The following is a 15511-nucleotide window of genomic DNA, read 5'->3' on the forward strand; positions in this document are numbered from 1 at the left end:
CCCCATTCTCCTGCCTTCTCCCCATAACCCCTGACACCCGTACTAATCAAGAATCTATCTATCTCTGCCTTAAAAATATCCACTGACTAAAAATATCCACTGACAGCCTCCACAGCGACATAGTTGAGGCCACAGTTCATTGGCTATATTTAAGAGGTAGTTAGATGTGGCCCTTGTGGCTAAAGGGATCAGGGGGTATGGAGAGAAGGCAGGTACAGGATACTGAGTTGGATGATCAGCCATGATCATATTGAATGGCGGTGCAGGCTCGAAGGGCCGAATGGCCTCTACTCCTGCACCTATTGTCTATGTTTCTATGTTTCTATGCCTTCTGTAGAATGGCAATGAATTTTAAAGATTCACCCTCTGACTAAAGAAATTCCTTCTCATCTTCCTAAAGGGCCTGTCCCACTTACATGATTTCTTTCGGCGACTGCCAGCACCCGTCATAGTCGCGGCAGGTTGCCGAACGTTTTCAACATGTTGAAAATCCAGCGGCGACCAGAAAAAGGTACGACTCTTTGGGCGACTGCTCAAACATCCCACTTTCGTTAGTCAGAGGGTGGTGAATCTGTGGAATTCATTGCCACAGAAGGCTGAGGAGTCCACAAGTCAATGGATAATTTTAAAGCAGAAACAGTTTAGTGCGGGTGTCAGGGGTTATGGGGAATAGACAGGAGAATGGGGTTAGGAGGGAGAGATAGATCAGCCATGATTGAATGGCGGAGTAGACTTTGGGTCTGGGTCTGAAGAAGGGTTTCTATGGAGCGAAGGAAATAGGCAACGTTTCGGGACGAAACCCTTGCGGGTTTCGACCCAAAACGTTGCCTATTTCCTTCAGGGTTTCGACCCGAAACGTTGCCTATTTCCTTCGCTCCATAGATGCTGCTGCACCCGCTGAGTTTCTCCATCATTTTTGTCTACCTGCGGAGTAGACTTGATGGGCCGAATGGCCGAAAATCTGCTCCTATCACTTATGAAAGACAACAAATAAATACTGAGGCTCCATCACCTAGTTTCAAATTAAAACTTGCATTGAATGTTCTTTATTTTGTTTTAATATTTGCAAATATACATCCAGCCTACAAGAGTTCAGTAACAATTAACAATTTCTTGTGAAATATTTCTGCTATTTTAAGTAATGCATACACACGGTTGCCAAGGCAGTGTCTTTGAGTGCAAAGTTATATAATTCTATGTGATCAACATGGATAGAGTTAAAGGCCAATGGATACAGTAGAGTTATGTTTGCTCTCAGGTAGTCCAGTTTATGTATCCTGAGTACCCGAAATAAAAGCAGTGACCAGTTCTGTGAACAATGTGTAGGAAGGAACTGCAGATGCCTGTTTAAACCGAGTAATAGATGCTGGAGTAATTATGCCCCTGTCCCACTTAGGAGACCTAAACAGCAACCTCTGGTGACCTTGCCCGTCAAGGTCGAGGTGACCTGCAACCTGCTACCACCTCCCACGCACATGTTGAAAACCTTCCTCAACTATGAAGAAAACCGGTTTCGACTAGACCTGCCACTAAAAAATGATCGGTGTTTAACAGGGCAACCTATTTGTAGTCGAGGCCGGTTTTAATCACGATGAACAAATAGCAGCGACCTAGATGAAGCCTCAACCACACGGGAACCACTTTCCACCATTAGGGAGAGTGACCAAAACCTCCGGAGACCTCATGGAAACCTTGGGTGGTGGGCAAGGTCACCAGAGGTTGCTGTTTAGGTCTCCTAAGTGGGACGGGGGCTTTTTTTTAACCAGCGGGTCAGGCAGCATCTCTGTAGATAAGGAATGGGTGACTGTATCTAAAGAAGGGTCTTGACCCATTCCTTCTCTCCAGAGATGCTGCCTGTCCCCTCTGAGTTACTCCAGCATTTTGTGTCTATCTTCGGTTTAAACCAGCATCTGCAGTTCCTTCCTGCACATTCTTTCCAGTCTATCGTTTGATGCTTTTATTCTGCGACTGAAAATTCTTCAACTGTGTCCCACAAGCACCGTTACAGTCGGCTACCTTCAGTAGACAGTGAATCATTATTTTCCTTAGTCAGTAGTAACGAGAGGTGGTTTACTACAGAGATATACACGCTGAACCGGTGAGGAATGGAACGTGTGGAACAACAAGGGCTCAACGTCATTTCAATACCCAGTTTATGATATTTACCCAGTTTATGATATTTATGGTTTGAGTATAGAAGTTGGGATGTAATGTTAAAATTGTACAAGGCATTGGTGAGGCCAATTCTGGAGTTTGGTGTACAGTTTTGGTCGCCTAATTATAGGAAGGATGTCAACAAAATAGAGAGAGTACAGAGGAGATTTACTAGAATGTTGCCTGGGTTTCAGCAACTAAGTTACAGAGAAAGGTTGAACAAGTTAGGGCTTTATTCTTTGGAGCGCAGAAGTTTAAGGGGGGACTTGATAGAGGTTTTTAAAATGATGAGAGGGATAGACAGAGTTGACGTGGAAAAGCTTTTCCCACTGAGAGTAGGGAAGATTCAAACAAGGGGACATGACATGAGAATTAAGGGACTGAAGTTTAGGGGTAACATGAGGGGGAACTTCTTTACTCAGAGAGTGGTGGCTGTGTGGAACGAGCTTCCAGTGAAGGTGGTGGAGGCAGGTTCGTTTTTATCATTTAAAAATAAATTGGATAGTTATATGGACGGGAAGGGAATGGAGGGTTATGGTCTGAGCGCAGGTATATGGGACTAGGGGAGATTATGTGTTCGGCACGGACTAGAAGGGTCGAGATGGCCTGTTTCCATGCTGTAATTGTTATATGGTTATATGGTGATTTTCTAAAATGTTCCAGTTTCTTGAGTAGCACTAGCGATTTGGAAAACTGCAGATGTAATGTCCCTATTCACAAAAAACAGGCGAATGAAAAGTAGCAAGCTGCAGACCAAATTAGCCTGTGGGAAGGAACTGCAGATGCTGGTTTCAATTGAAGATAGACACAAAATGCAGGAGTAACTCAGCGGGACCGGCAGCATCTCTGGAAGGAATGGATGATGTTTCAGTCTGAGGAAGGGTCTCGACCCGAAACGCCACCCTGCCCCACTTTGGCCGTCATTTACGCGACAGGCCGGCAGCGTGGGAAGATTTAGTGCAGCACGAAATCCTGGCGCGCTGTTCGATACCGCGCACAACTCCACGCCACTCCGTGCGCCCGTCCCACGCTTCCCACACGCTACAAGGTCACGTAAATGCCGTGCGAATGACGGCCACGTTGGACAGGCCCTTTCTGCATTTGCTGTGTGCGGTTAAAATACAGCCGCGACTTTGAAACACCATCGATCTGCGCCCCCAACTCTTGAAACAACGCTGTTAACACTTGGGCTTTCAGAAAGAGCTTTCCTAACATCAATGGCAAACTATCACCCATCTCAATCATGTGACATTTTTTGTCACCAATATTTAAGAAAGAACTGCAGATGCTGGAAAAATCAAAGGTGAGGCAGCATCTGTGGAGCGAAGGAATAGGTGACGTTTCGGGTCGAGACCCTTCTTCAGACTGGTGTGGGAGTCAGTAGTTCTGTCACTAAGGTCGTTTGTTGCATGCAATAGATTTAAGATGTTAACAACATCGGCACTTACCAATCCACCACTAGTTTGGTCCGAGACTTGGGAATAACAGGAGGTTCTCTCTTCTCTCCGGGTAAATGCGTCATGAAGGATGGATCCCGAAACAAAACATTCCCAGTCCATTCCCTCCACAGAGGCTGCCTGACCGTCTTTGAGTTCCTCCAGTTGCCTGATAACAGCTGGGAAGAGACTGTCCCTGAATCTGGAGGTGTGCGTTTTCACACTTCTATACCAGTAGACAATAGATGCAGGAGTAGGCCATTCGGCCCTTCGAGCCAGCACCGCCATTCAATATGATCATGGCTGATCATCCCCAATCAGTACCCCGTTCCTGCCTTCTCCCCATATCCCTGACTCCGCTATTTTTAAGAGCCCTATCTAGCTCCCTCTTGAAAGCAACAACCTCTTGCCTGATGGGAGAGGGGAGAAGAGGGAGTGATCGGGGTGAGACTGGTCCTTGATGATGCTGCTGGCCTTGCCGAGGCAGCGTGAGGTGGAGATGGAATAAATAGAAGGGAGGTTGGTCTGTGCGATGGTCTGGGCTGCGTCCACAATTCGCTGCAAGTCAAATAGAGGGCAAACTAATCATCTAATAGAGAGCAGTCCTGACCTGATTGGAGACCCTCGGACTATCCTTGATCAGACTTTCCTGGCATTATCTTGCACTAAACATTATTTGTGTTATTCCCTTCATCATGTATCTGTACACTGTGAATGGCTCGATTGTAATCATGTATTTTGTTTAGAATAGCTTAGAGACACAGAGCAGAAACAGGCCCTTCAGCCCATCGAGTCCATGCAGACCAACAATCCCCTCACAGTTACCCTACACACACACACACACACACACACTAGGGACAATTTTGCATTTATAACCAAGTCGATTAAACTACAAACCTGTACGTCTTTGGAGTGTGTGGGAGGAAACCGAGGATCTCAGAGAAAACCAACGCAGGTCACGGGGAGAGCGTGCAAACTCCGTACAGACAGCACCCGTAGTCGGGATCGAACCCGGGTCTCTGGCGCTGAGAGGCAGTAGTTCTACCGATGAGCCTGTCTTTCTACTGACTGGTCAGCAAGTAACTAAAGCGTTCCACTGTACCTCGTACACGTAACAATAAACAAAACTCAACTCAACTCAAATGGGAAAAGACAGGTTAATGTTTCTGTGTGTCTAATGCCCCGTGTCCCACTTAGGAGACCTGAACGGAAACCTCTGGAGACTTTGCGCCCCACCCAAGGTTTCCGTGCGGTTCCCGGAGGTTGCAGGTGGTTGCCGGAGGTTGCAGGCAGTGGAAGCAGGTAGGGAGACTGACAAAAACCTCCGGGAACCGCACGGAAACCCTTGGGTGGGGTGCAAAGTCTCCAGAGGTTTCCGTTCAGGTTTCCTAAGTGGGACAAGGGCATTACTCCTTAATAAGTAGAAGAAGGCTAAGCGTGGAGGCAAGAGGCAGGCTCTCCGAGGCGGTGTGGAACAATTCAACTTAATTAACTAAATAAATCATTCAGTGCTAACGATAAACCAACACAGAACCTCATGATTGTGGAGATAAGAAAAACATTTTTCACACAGAGAGTGGTGAATCTGTGGAATTCTCTGCCACAGAAGGTAGTTGAGGCCACACAGTTCATTGGCTATATTTAAGAGGGAGTTAGATGTGGCCCTTGTGGCTAAAGGGATCAGGGGGTATGGAGAGAAGGCAGGGATGGGATACTGAGTTGGATGATCAGCCATGATCATATTGAATGGTGGTGCAGGCTCGAATGGCCTCTACTCCTGCACCTATTTTCTATGTTTCTATTCAATCCAAAATCTGTTCGGAAATGGGCCAAAGTTCAGCACATTCAAGACCAAAGTGGGAATATTCTTGATCCTGGCCAATAACTGGGAGATAATGTAGGAATGTACTGATGTGGAAGCTCAACCCTGATCTTCAATAGGCAGGGAAGAGTGAGTTGGGCTTAGGGGCTACACTTGCATGTGTTTCTTATCTAATGAAAAGTGCAACAGAGTCATTGGTTTTCCTAATGGGCATGCCTAGATTGTAACGAGGGGTGCTAATAGAGTGGTTTTTCCAGATGTCCACACACACACACACACACACACACACACACGCACACGCACGCGCTAGCTGACGGGTCAGTGCGGAGGTTTATATGTAGTGGGGTCGTCTCCAGGTCCACAGGTCTCCCGGCACACCTCTTGGATACTTTGGTTGTGAAAGCTACCAAACCGCAGCCGCTCCCGGATAAAGTTCGCACCCCACGAGACAAGATCAAGCAGTATGGAGGCAGTGTTTTGAGACTCAAAACTTGAAGATCAGGACCTGGATTTAAAAAAAATGAAAGAAAAATGGCAGTGAAAGCCTCAGCAAGCAGTTTCTACATCCCTTACCTCAAGAACAACAAAAGGAATCGAATATAGGAGCAAAGAGGTCCTTCTGCAGTTGTACAGAGCCCTAGTGAGACCACGCCTGGAGTATCGTGTGCAGTTTTGGTCCCCTAATTTGAGGAAGGACATTCTTGCTATTGAGGGAGCCCAGCGTAGGTTTACAAGATTAATTCCCGGGATGGCGGGACTGTCATATGCTGAGAGAATGGAGCAGCTGGGCTTGTACACTCTGGAGTTTAGAAGGATGAGAGGATATCTCATTGAAACATATAAGATTGTCAAGGGCTTGGACACACTAGAGGCAGGAAACATGTTCCCGATGTTGGGGGAGTCCAGAACCAGGGGCCACACACGGTTTAAGAATAAGGAGTAAGCCATTTAGAACGGAGATGAGGAAACACATTTTCTCACAGAGAGTGGTGAGTCTGTGGAATTCTCTGCCTCACAGAGGGTGGTGGAGGCCGGTTCTCTGGATGCTTTCAAGAGAGAGCTAGATAGGGCTCTTAAAAATAGTGGAGTCAGGGGATATGGGGGAGAAGGTAGAAACGGGGTACTGATTGGGGATGATCAGCCATGATCACATTGAATGGCGGTGCTGGCTCGAAGGGCCGAATGGCCTACTCCTGCACCTATTGTCTATAATAAGGAGTCCAGGACTTTTATTATAAATACAGGAGCAAAGAACTGCAGATGCTGGTTTATACAGAAGTGCTGGAGTAACTCAGCGGGACAGGCAGCATCTCTGGAGAGAAGGAATGGGTGACGTTTCGGGCCGAGACCCTTCTTCAGACTGGTGCCAGGGGAGAGGGGAGACACATAGATAAGGAAGTGAGAGGTGTGAAAACAGGGAAAAGGGGATGGAGAGCAAGGAACATGTGGAATAGATCATTGTTCGCTGGGAAAAGGTTACAACTGACATCTAAATATCAGGCTGATGAAGGAATAGGTGACTTTTTGGGTTGAGACCAGGAAGCATCTATGGAGTGAAGGAATAGGTGACGTTTCGGGTCGAGACCCTTCCGGGTCTCGACCCGAAACGTCGCCTATTCCTTCGCTCCATAGATGCTGCCTCACCCGCTGAGTTTCTCCAGCATTTTTGTCGACCTAAAGATACTTACTGTGTTATTTTACAATTTGTAGTGGCAACCTGTTGCCCTGTGTAATGAATGTTGCATCTGATCACATTGTTGGTGAAATCGGATTCTGGGATAAGATAATTGGGATTTACTTGGAGCTGTAACACAAAAAGACAAACGTAAATGTATATAGAGACATGAGGAACTGCAGAGTCTGGAATCTGGAGCAAAACACAAAGTGCTGGAGTAACTAATTGGGTCAGGCAGCATAAGTCCATAATTTCATAAGGGAGGAATTCGGCCATATAACCATATAACAATTACAGCACGGAAACAGGCCATCTCGGCCCTACAAGTCCATGCCGAACAACTTTTTTTCCCTTAGTCCCACCTGCCTGCACTCATACCCTCCATTCCCTTCTCATCCATATGCCTATCCAATTTATTTTTTTAAATGATACCAATGAACCTGCCTCCACCACTTCCACTGGAAGCTCATTCCCACACCGCTACCACTCTCTGAGTAAAGAAGTTCCCCCTCATGTTACCCCTAAACTTCTGTCCCTTAATTCTGAAGTCATGTCCTCTTGTTTGAATCTTCCCTATTCTCAACGGGAACAGCTTGTCCACATCAACTCTGTCTATCCCTCTCATCATTTTAAAGACCTCTATCAAGTCCCCCCCTTAACCTTCTGCGCTCCAGAGAATAAAGACCTAACTTATTCAACCTTTCTCTGTAACTTAGTTGTTGAAACCCAGGCAACATTCTAGTAAATCAAGTCTATCAAGTCTACTCCGCTGTTCAATCGTGGCTTATCTAAGAGAACGGTGGAGGCAGGTTCTCTGGATACTTTCAAGGGAGAGCTAGATAGGGGAGTCAGGGGATATGGGGGGGAAGGCAGGAACGGGGTACTGATTGGGGATGATCAGCCATGATCACATTGAATGGCGGTGCTGGCTCGAAGGGCCGAATGGCCTACTCCTGCATCTATTGTCAATTGTCTATTTATCTATCCTTCCCGTTCAACCTGTATTCTGGGGTGGGGAGATTGCAACCTTCATGTGGGACGCCCTGTTGCGACTAATGCAATCAACTCGACGTGCACAAACGGAAGATCAAATAGAACAAGTTGTCCGACACCTTTAGGCTGTGCACGCCACACGAAAGAAGAAGAAGAACCTCCCCATTCTCCTGCCTTCTCCCCATAACCACCGTAACATAGAAACATAGACAATAGGTGCAGGAGTAGAGGCCATTCGGCCCTTTCGAGCCTGCACCATTCGCCATTCAATATGATCATGGCTGATCATCCAACTCAGTATCCTGTACCTGCCTTCTCTCCATACCCCCGATCCCTTTAGCCACAAGGGCCACATCTAACTCCCTCTTAAATATAGCCAATGAACTGTGTGGCCTCAACTACCTTCTGTGGCAGAGAATTCCACAGATTCACCACTCTCTGTGTGAAAAATGATTTTCTCATCTCGGTCCTAAAAGACTTCCCCCTTATCCTTAAACTGTGTGTGGCCCCTTGTTCTGGACTTCCCCAACATCGGGAACAATCTTCCTGCATCTAGCCTGTCCAACCCCTTAAGAATTTTGTACGTTTCTATAAGATCCCCCCTCAATCTTCTAAATTCTAGCGAGTACAAGCCGAGTCTATCCAGTCTTTCTTCGTATGAAAGTCCTGACATCCGAGGAATCAGTCTGGTGAACCTTCGCTGTACTCCCTCTATGGTAAGAATGCCATAAGACCCCCGCACTAATCAATAATCCATCTACCTCTGCCTTAAAAATCTCCATTGACTTGGCCTCCACAGCCTTCATGAAGGAATGGATAAGGATACCCCCTTCAGTCTGAACCAGTGTCCCGACCCAAGGCGTCACCTCTCCATTCCCTCCACAGATGTCACCAGAACCAATGAGTTAGAAACATAGAAACATAGAAATTAGGTGCAGGAGTAGAGGCCATTCGGCCCTTCGAGCCTGCACCACCATTCAATATGATCATGGCTGTGCTGGAAAACTCAGCGGGTGCAGCAGCATCTATGGAGCGAAGGAAATAGGCAACGTTTCGGGACGAAACCCTTCCGGGTTTCGACCCGAAACGTTGCCTATTTCCTTCAGGGTTTCGACCCGAAACGTTGCCTATTTCCTTCAAGAACCTATACTCAAATCCTTTAGGAGTAGGCCATTCGGCCCTTCGAGCCTGCACCGCCATTCAATATGATCATGGCTGATCATCCAACTCAGTATCCCGTACCTGCCTTCTCTCCATACCCCCTGATCCCCTTAGCCACAAGGGCCACATCTAACTCCCTCTTAAATATAGCCAATGAACTGTGGCCTCAACTACCCTCTGTGGCAGAGAGTTCCAGAGATTCACCACTCTCTGTGTGAGTTACTCCAGTACCTTGTGTTTTTCTGCAACGATATTGGTTTCACAATATTGAGCAAAGCAGCAATTATCTCTGTACCTTTAGAATATAATTCCCAGGCTGGACGTCGGTGATATCAATCCACTGACAGTCAATGTCTGCGTTGTAGGTGTCATAGCAACCAGGACTCAGCCCCTGAAAGACCAAGGAAGATGTCTGTGTTGTTAATTAGCAATGTCTTGGCACTCGCGATTAATGGAGACACGAACATTAACGATCGCGGTAGAGTTGCTGCCTAATGCGCCCCCCGTCCCACTTAGGAAACCTCTGGAGACTTTGCGCCCCACCCAAGGTTTCCGTGCGGTTCCCAGAGGTTGCAGGTGGTTGCCGGAGGTTGCAGGTAGTAGAAGCAGGTAGGGAGACTGACAAAAACCTCCGGGAACCGCACGGAAACCTTGGGTGTGGGGCGCAAAGTCTCCAGAGGTTTCCGTTCTGGTTTCCTAAGTGGGACAAGGGGCATTACAGCGCGTGCAGCGCCGGAGACCCGGGTTCGATCCCGACTACGGGTGCTGTCTGTACGTTCTCCCCGTGAGTTTTCTCCGAGATCTTCGACTTCCTCCCACACTCCAAAGGCGTGCAGGTTTGTAGGTTAATTGGCTTGGTGTAAATGTCCCTTAGTGTACGGGGAGTCCTTCAGCTCACGATACATGAGCCCGAGCCCGCATCCTTACTGATCCATATCCCTCCATTCCTTGCGTCATTTTATCCTGAAGTTGGTGCTAACATCACAAATTGTGGAGCAAACAGAACCATTAAGGAAAACAAATGCATTCTTTGAAAGATCATCCAACTGCTCTCCTCTCATGCCCTTTCCCCAAAGCTCTGCAATTTACTTCTTTTCAATTAGATATTCAATTGCATTTTAGAGAATTACCCTTGAATTGTTTCCAAAATCCATTCAGGCAGTGTAATCCTGATTCTAATGCTTAATGAAAATTCTCAGCTCCCCTCAATTACCTGGAATGTGTGTCTCCTGGCTAAATAACCTGCCTGCCGATGTAATTGTCCAATCTTTAATGTCTGTGGAGAATATTGCCATCACCTACTCAGCGAGGCATGGCAAATATTTATCTAAAGAAGAGGTTTATTTACAATGGGGAGGAAGGAACTGCAGATGCTGGTTTTAAAGCGAAAATAGACTCATCTTAGAGAGGTGCATGAGAGGAATAGATCGGGTAGATTCATAAGAGTTTCTTGCCCAGAGTAGGTGAATCGAGGACCAGAGGACAAAGGTTTAAGGTGAAGGGAAAAGATTTAATAGGAATCTGAGGGGTAACTTTTTCACACAAAGGGTGGTGGGTGTATGGAACAAGCTGCCAGAGGAGGTAGATGAGGCTGGGACTATCCCAATGTTTCAGAAACAGTTAGAAAGGTACATGGATAGGACAGGTTTGGAGGGATAGGGACCAAACGCAGGCAGGTGGGACTAGTGTAGCTGGGACATGTTGGCCGGTATGGGCAAGTTGGGCTGAAGGGCCTGTTTCCACACTGTATCACTCTATGAGTCAATAGACACAAAAAGCTGGAGTAACTCAGCGGGACAGGCAGCATCTCTGGAGAAAAGGAATAGGCGATGTTTTGGGTCAAGACCCTTCTTCAGACTGAGAGTCAGGGGAAAGGGATGGTGGTATATAGAGATAAAGAACAAAGGAATGAAAGATATTTTATATTAGAACGTGAACATGCAAACTCCGTACAGACAGCACCCGTAGTCAGGATCGAACCCCGGTTCTCTGGCGCTGTGAGGCAGCAACTCTACCGCTGTGACACAGTGCCGCCAACTTTGTTTCTGCTCTGGCTGGAGTCCTCGTCCTACCTGAGTGTGCGATGTGCAGGCATAGCGCTTCAGGTGGCCAAAATCACACGTGGTGTCCTCGAGGCAGAAGCTGGCCTTGTGACCCTCAACCACCTTCCTGCCAGTGGCCGCATCCAGTAGGTCATAATGGCTGAACTCGCCCATGCTGTGGTAGTGCCTGGGAAACAAAATGTGCGGAGACATTAAGAGTCTAGTCGGGGAAGAAGGGTCTCGACCCGAAACGTCACCCATTCCTTCTCTCCAGAGACACCGCCTGTCCTGCTGAGTTACTCCAGCTTTTTATACCTTAACAACAATTTCTGAGTTCCTGTTGTGTACACACACACACACACACATATATATATATATTTGATAGGACCTGAGGATCATAATAATAATAATTAATAATAATAATAATAAGTTTATTTATATAGCACATTTATAGTCAATTTTCATTGACCCCAAAGTGCTTTACATAATTTAAAAATCAGTTCCATACAAAGCATAAAGATGGGTTAACAAAATAATAAAATGCATAAACAGGACACAACATGTAACATAAACATCCACCACAGCATTCATCACTGTGGTGGAAGGCACAAAAAACTTTGGCCGTCCTCCTCCATTCCCCCCCCCCCCCCCCCGTGGACAAGACCAGAGTCCAGAGTCCAGTCCAGGATCGGTCTTTTCTCCCCGGAGACCACGGCTTCAAGATTGTGTAGGCCGCAGGCCGGCGGTTGAGATTTAAAGTCCCCGCCGCAGCCAGAAGCACCGTAGACTGCAGGGCCGGCGGTCAAAGCTCCCCTCCAGGGGTGATGGTAAGTCCATGCCGGGCCCGCGGTAGAAGTTATCCGCGGGCCGGCAATGGCGGCTTCTTCTTAATGATCATAAATAGGATCATTAAAATGTGGTGGAATGAGAAAATTAAGTTGTCAGATGAACACAATTTCTTGCATGAGATAAGTTTACAGTTCCATAAAACAACTGGCATTAATGTCTTGATGTTCCAAGGCGCTTGGCTGAAGCACACATGGACACACGGGATACAGAAAGAGAGGTTTGACCGGCAGATTAGTCCAACAGCAACTCATTCAGTTAGTGGTGGCACCCAATACAAGAAGAGGCTAAAGGGCCGGTCCCACCAGCGTGCGGCAAGCGCGACCTAACGTGGTCGCTTGAGCCGTACGGCCTCGCGGGGCCGGTCCCACTTCGATCGGCGGAGCCGTGTGGCGTTGTGGGGAGCTGGTCCCGACATCGCGCGGGCTCCGAAAAACTGACCGTGTTAAGAAATTCCGTGCGGCAACGGCCCACAGCGTCCTCAACACCGTACGTCACGCGCGGACTTCGCTCGAATTTTACGTCACTCACTCGGCCTCACCGTGGTCCCCGTTTCCGGTTTGGTCGCGCTTGCCGCATGGAGGCGCATGCTGGTGGGACCGGCCTTTAACTCCTCTGACTTTAAATAGCCACCCTCTCCTCCTTTCCCTTCTCCCCCTCCCCGATGCCCCACCTAGACTTGGACCCATGCCTCCGTTCCTCCTTCACCCACATTCCCTCCTCCAGCTTCACAATTTGTAACTCTTCAACCCTTTTAGTTTCGTTTATTTCAGTCTAGTTTAGAGACACAGCGCGGAACTCTGGAGTAACTCTGCGGGTCAGGCGGCGTGTCTGGAGGGAAGGAATGGGCGACGTTTCGTGTCAGCGAAATGTATTTCTATTCCTCGGTGTTCTGGTTTCTTCGGACGTGCTATCGACCCGAAAGGGCCTGTCCCACTTGGGTAGACAAAAATGCTGGAGAAACTCAGCGGGTGCAGCAGCAACTATGGAGCGAAGGAAATGGGCAACGTTTCGGGCCGAAATGTTTAAGAAGGAACTGCAGATGCTGGAAAATCGAAGGTAGACAAAAATGCTGGAGAAACTCAGTGGGTGCAGCAGCATCTATGCAGCGAAGGAAATAGGTAACGTTTCGGGACGAAACCCTTACGGGTTTCGACCCGAAACGTTGCCTATTTCCTTCAAGGTTACGGCCCCAAAACGTTGCCTATTTCCTTCGCTCCATAGATGCTGCTGCACCCATTAACCATTGTGTCGGGAGGAGCAGGAAGGAAGGAAATAGGCAACGTTTCGGGCCGAAACCCATCTTCACCTTTTTTTTTTTTTTTTTTTTATAAATCAAAAAATTTATTCACTTATTAAAAAATAATATTTACACTACAATAAAACAAGCCAGAACCCACCACCATAAATACAATACAAACATATATCCATAATAAACTATTATAGAATGATGATACAATCCTTATTGAGGATACCCATCTTCACCTTGGGTGGCGCGCGAAGATTTACGTGAATCCCAGAATCCTGGGGGCGCCGGGCGCGACTGCCTACGTAACCACGCGCCGTGCGCGCGTCGTGACACGTAAACGGCGTCCAAATGAGACAGGCCCTTAAACGTCACCCATTCCTCATTCTCTCCAGAGATGCTGTCTGACCCGCTGAGTTACTCCAGCATTTTAGAAACATAGAAATTAGGTGCAGGAGTAGGCCATTCGGCCCTTCGAGCCTGCACCGCCATTCAATATTATCATGGCTGATCATCCAACTCAGTATCCCGTACCTGCCTTCTCTCCATACCCCCCTGATCCCCTTAGCCACTAGGGCCACATCTAACTCCCCCTTAAATATAGCCAATGAACTGTGGCCTCAACTACCCTCTGTGGCAGAGAGTTCCAGAGATTCACCACTCTCTGTGTGAAAAAAGTTCTTCTCATCTCGGTTTTAAAGGATTTCCCCCTTATCCTTAAGCTGTGACCCCTTGTCCTGGACTTCCCCAACATCGGGAACAATCTTCCTGCATCTAGCCTGTCCAACCCCTTAAGAATGTTGTAAGTTTCTATAAGATCCCCTGTCAATCTCCTAAATTCTAGAGAGTATAAACCATACTCCATAAACCAAAGTATTTTAGTGTCTATCCTCGGCTTAAACCGGCATCTGCAGTTCCTTCCTAGACGAGAGACGTAGACTATTGGGCAGACGCAGGGCAGTCTGCATTCCACTGCCGGCCAGATAACATGTCCTGAGGGCCATATCTGTCGCTTTAATCAACGGATTGGAGCTGCTATCAAGCAGTCCGGTTGTGTCGCTGGCTTATAACAAACACAAGGACCATGCTGATAGGGATGTTTAACTTGGAAGGCAACATCATTTGGCTTAGAATGTGATGACAAGTTGAAAGGACAGCTTCCCCTCCAAGCGCAATGAGTCATGAAGGCCATGCACTAAATGCTTTCCTTGATAGAGCTGGCAAGGCAAACACTGACCCCGTGCAAGCATCATCCGCCTTCCAATGATCTCATAGGGGTCTGCTGGAGAAATCTGGAGTGTCGCCTTTGTTTGAGTATTTCTTGGTCCCCGTTAGAAAAGGGGAAGCATGTTCCAGCCAAAACAGCCGTAGACTTACTGGAATATACACCCTGGGAGTGGTGAGTCTGTGGAATTCTCTGCCTCAGAGGGAGGTGGAGGCCGGTTCTCTGGAGAGAGAGCTAGATAGGGCTCTTAAAGAGAGCTTTCAAGAGAGAGCTAGATAGGGCTCTTAAAGAGAGCTTTCAAGAGAGAGCTAGATAGGGCTCTTAAAGATAGCGGAGTCAGGGGATATGGGGAGAAGGCAGGAACGGGGTACTGATTGGGGATGATCAGCCATGATCACATTGAATGGCGGTGCTGGCTCGAAGGGCCGAATAGCCTACTCCTGCGCCTATTGTCTATGTTTCTATGTTTCTAGACCTGAAGAAGGGTCTCGACCCGAAACATCACCCATTCTTTCTCTCTAGAGACGCTGCCTGTCCCGCTGAGTTACTCCAGCATTTTGTGTCTTCCTTCATTATACTTTACACATTGAATGATGGTGCTGGCTCGAAGGGCCGAATGGCCTCTACTCCTGCGCCTATTGTCTACTGTGAGTCTTGTGCCATCTAAGCTGGATAGGGTGGGGAGAAGTGTGTAGGAAGGAACGGCAGATGCTGGTTTACAATGAAGATGGACACTAAAAGCTGGAGTATCTCAGCGGGACAGGCAGCATCTCTGGAGAGAAGGAATTGGTGACTTTCCAGTCGAGATCCATCTCCAGTCTGAAGAAGGATCTCAACCCGAATTCCGTTTCTCCAGAGATGCTGTCTGGCCCGCTGAGTTCCTCCAGCTCCTTGTGTCTCTCTCGGGTGCA

At 47.6% G+C, this 15511-nt stretch overlaps 2 protein-coding genes across 2 annotated transcripts in view; both read right to left on the minus strand.

Annotated features, from left to right (window-relative positions):
- Nucleotides 1-1027: 1027 nt before the first annotated feature.
- Nucleotides 1028-11566, minus strand: LOC129713672 (lysyl oxidase homolog 1). Its single transcript, XM_055662918.1, has 4 exons — nt 11314-11566; nt 9537-9632; nt 7101-7216; nt 1028-5917 (listed from the first exon to the last, which is right to left on the minus strand). The coding sequence occupies exons 1-4, from the start codon at nt 11542-11544 to the stop codon at nt 5911-5913; spliced, it is 450 nt and encodes a 149-aa protein (XP_055518893.1). The 5' UTR covers nt 11545-11566; the 3' UTR covers nt 1028-5910.
- The window catches only part of loxl1 (lysyl oxidase-like 1), a 109804-nt gene continuing 95320 nt past the window's right edge, over nt 1028-15511 (minus strand). Inside the window, exon 8 of the transcript XR_008726266.1 lies at nt 1028-1401. The gene's annotated coding sequence lies outside the window, so the exon portion shown is untranslated. The remainder of the gene's footprint in view (nt 1402-15511) is intronic.

Source organism: Leucoraja erinacea, chromosome 36 (assembly GCF_028641065.1).
Source record: "Leucoraja erinacea ecotype New England chromosome 36, Leri_hhj_1, whole genome shotgun sequence".
NCBI lineage: Eukaryota > Metazoa > Chordata > Chondrichthyes > Rajiformes > Rajidae > Leucoraja > Leucoraja erinaceus.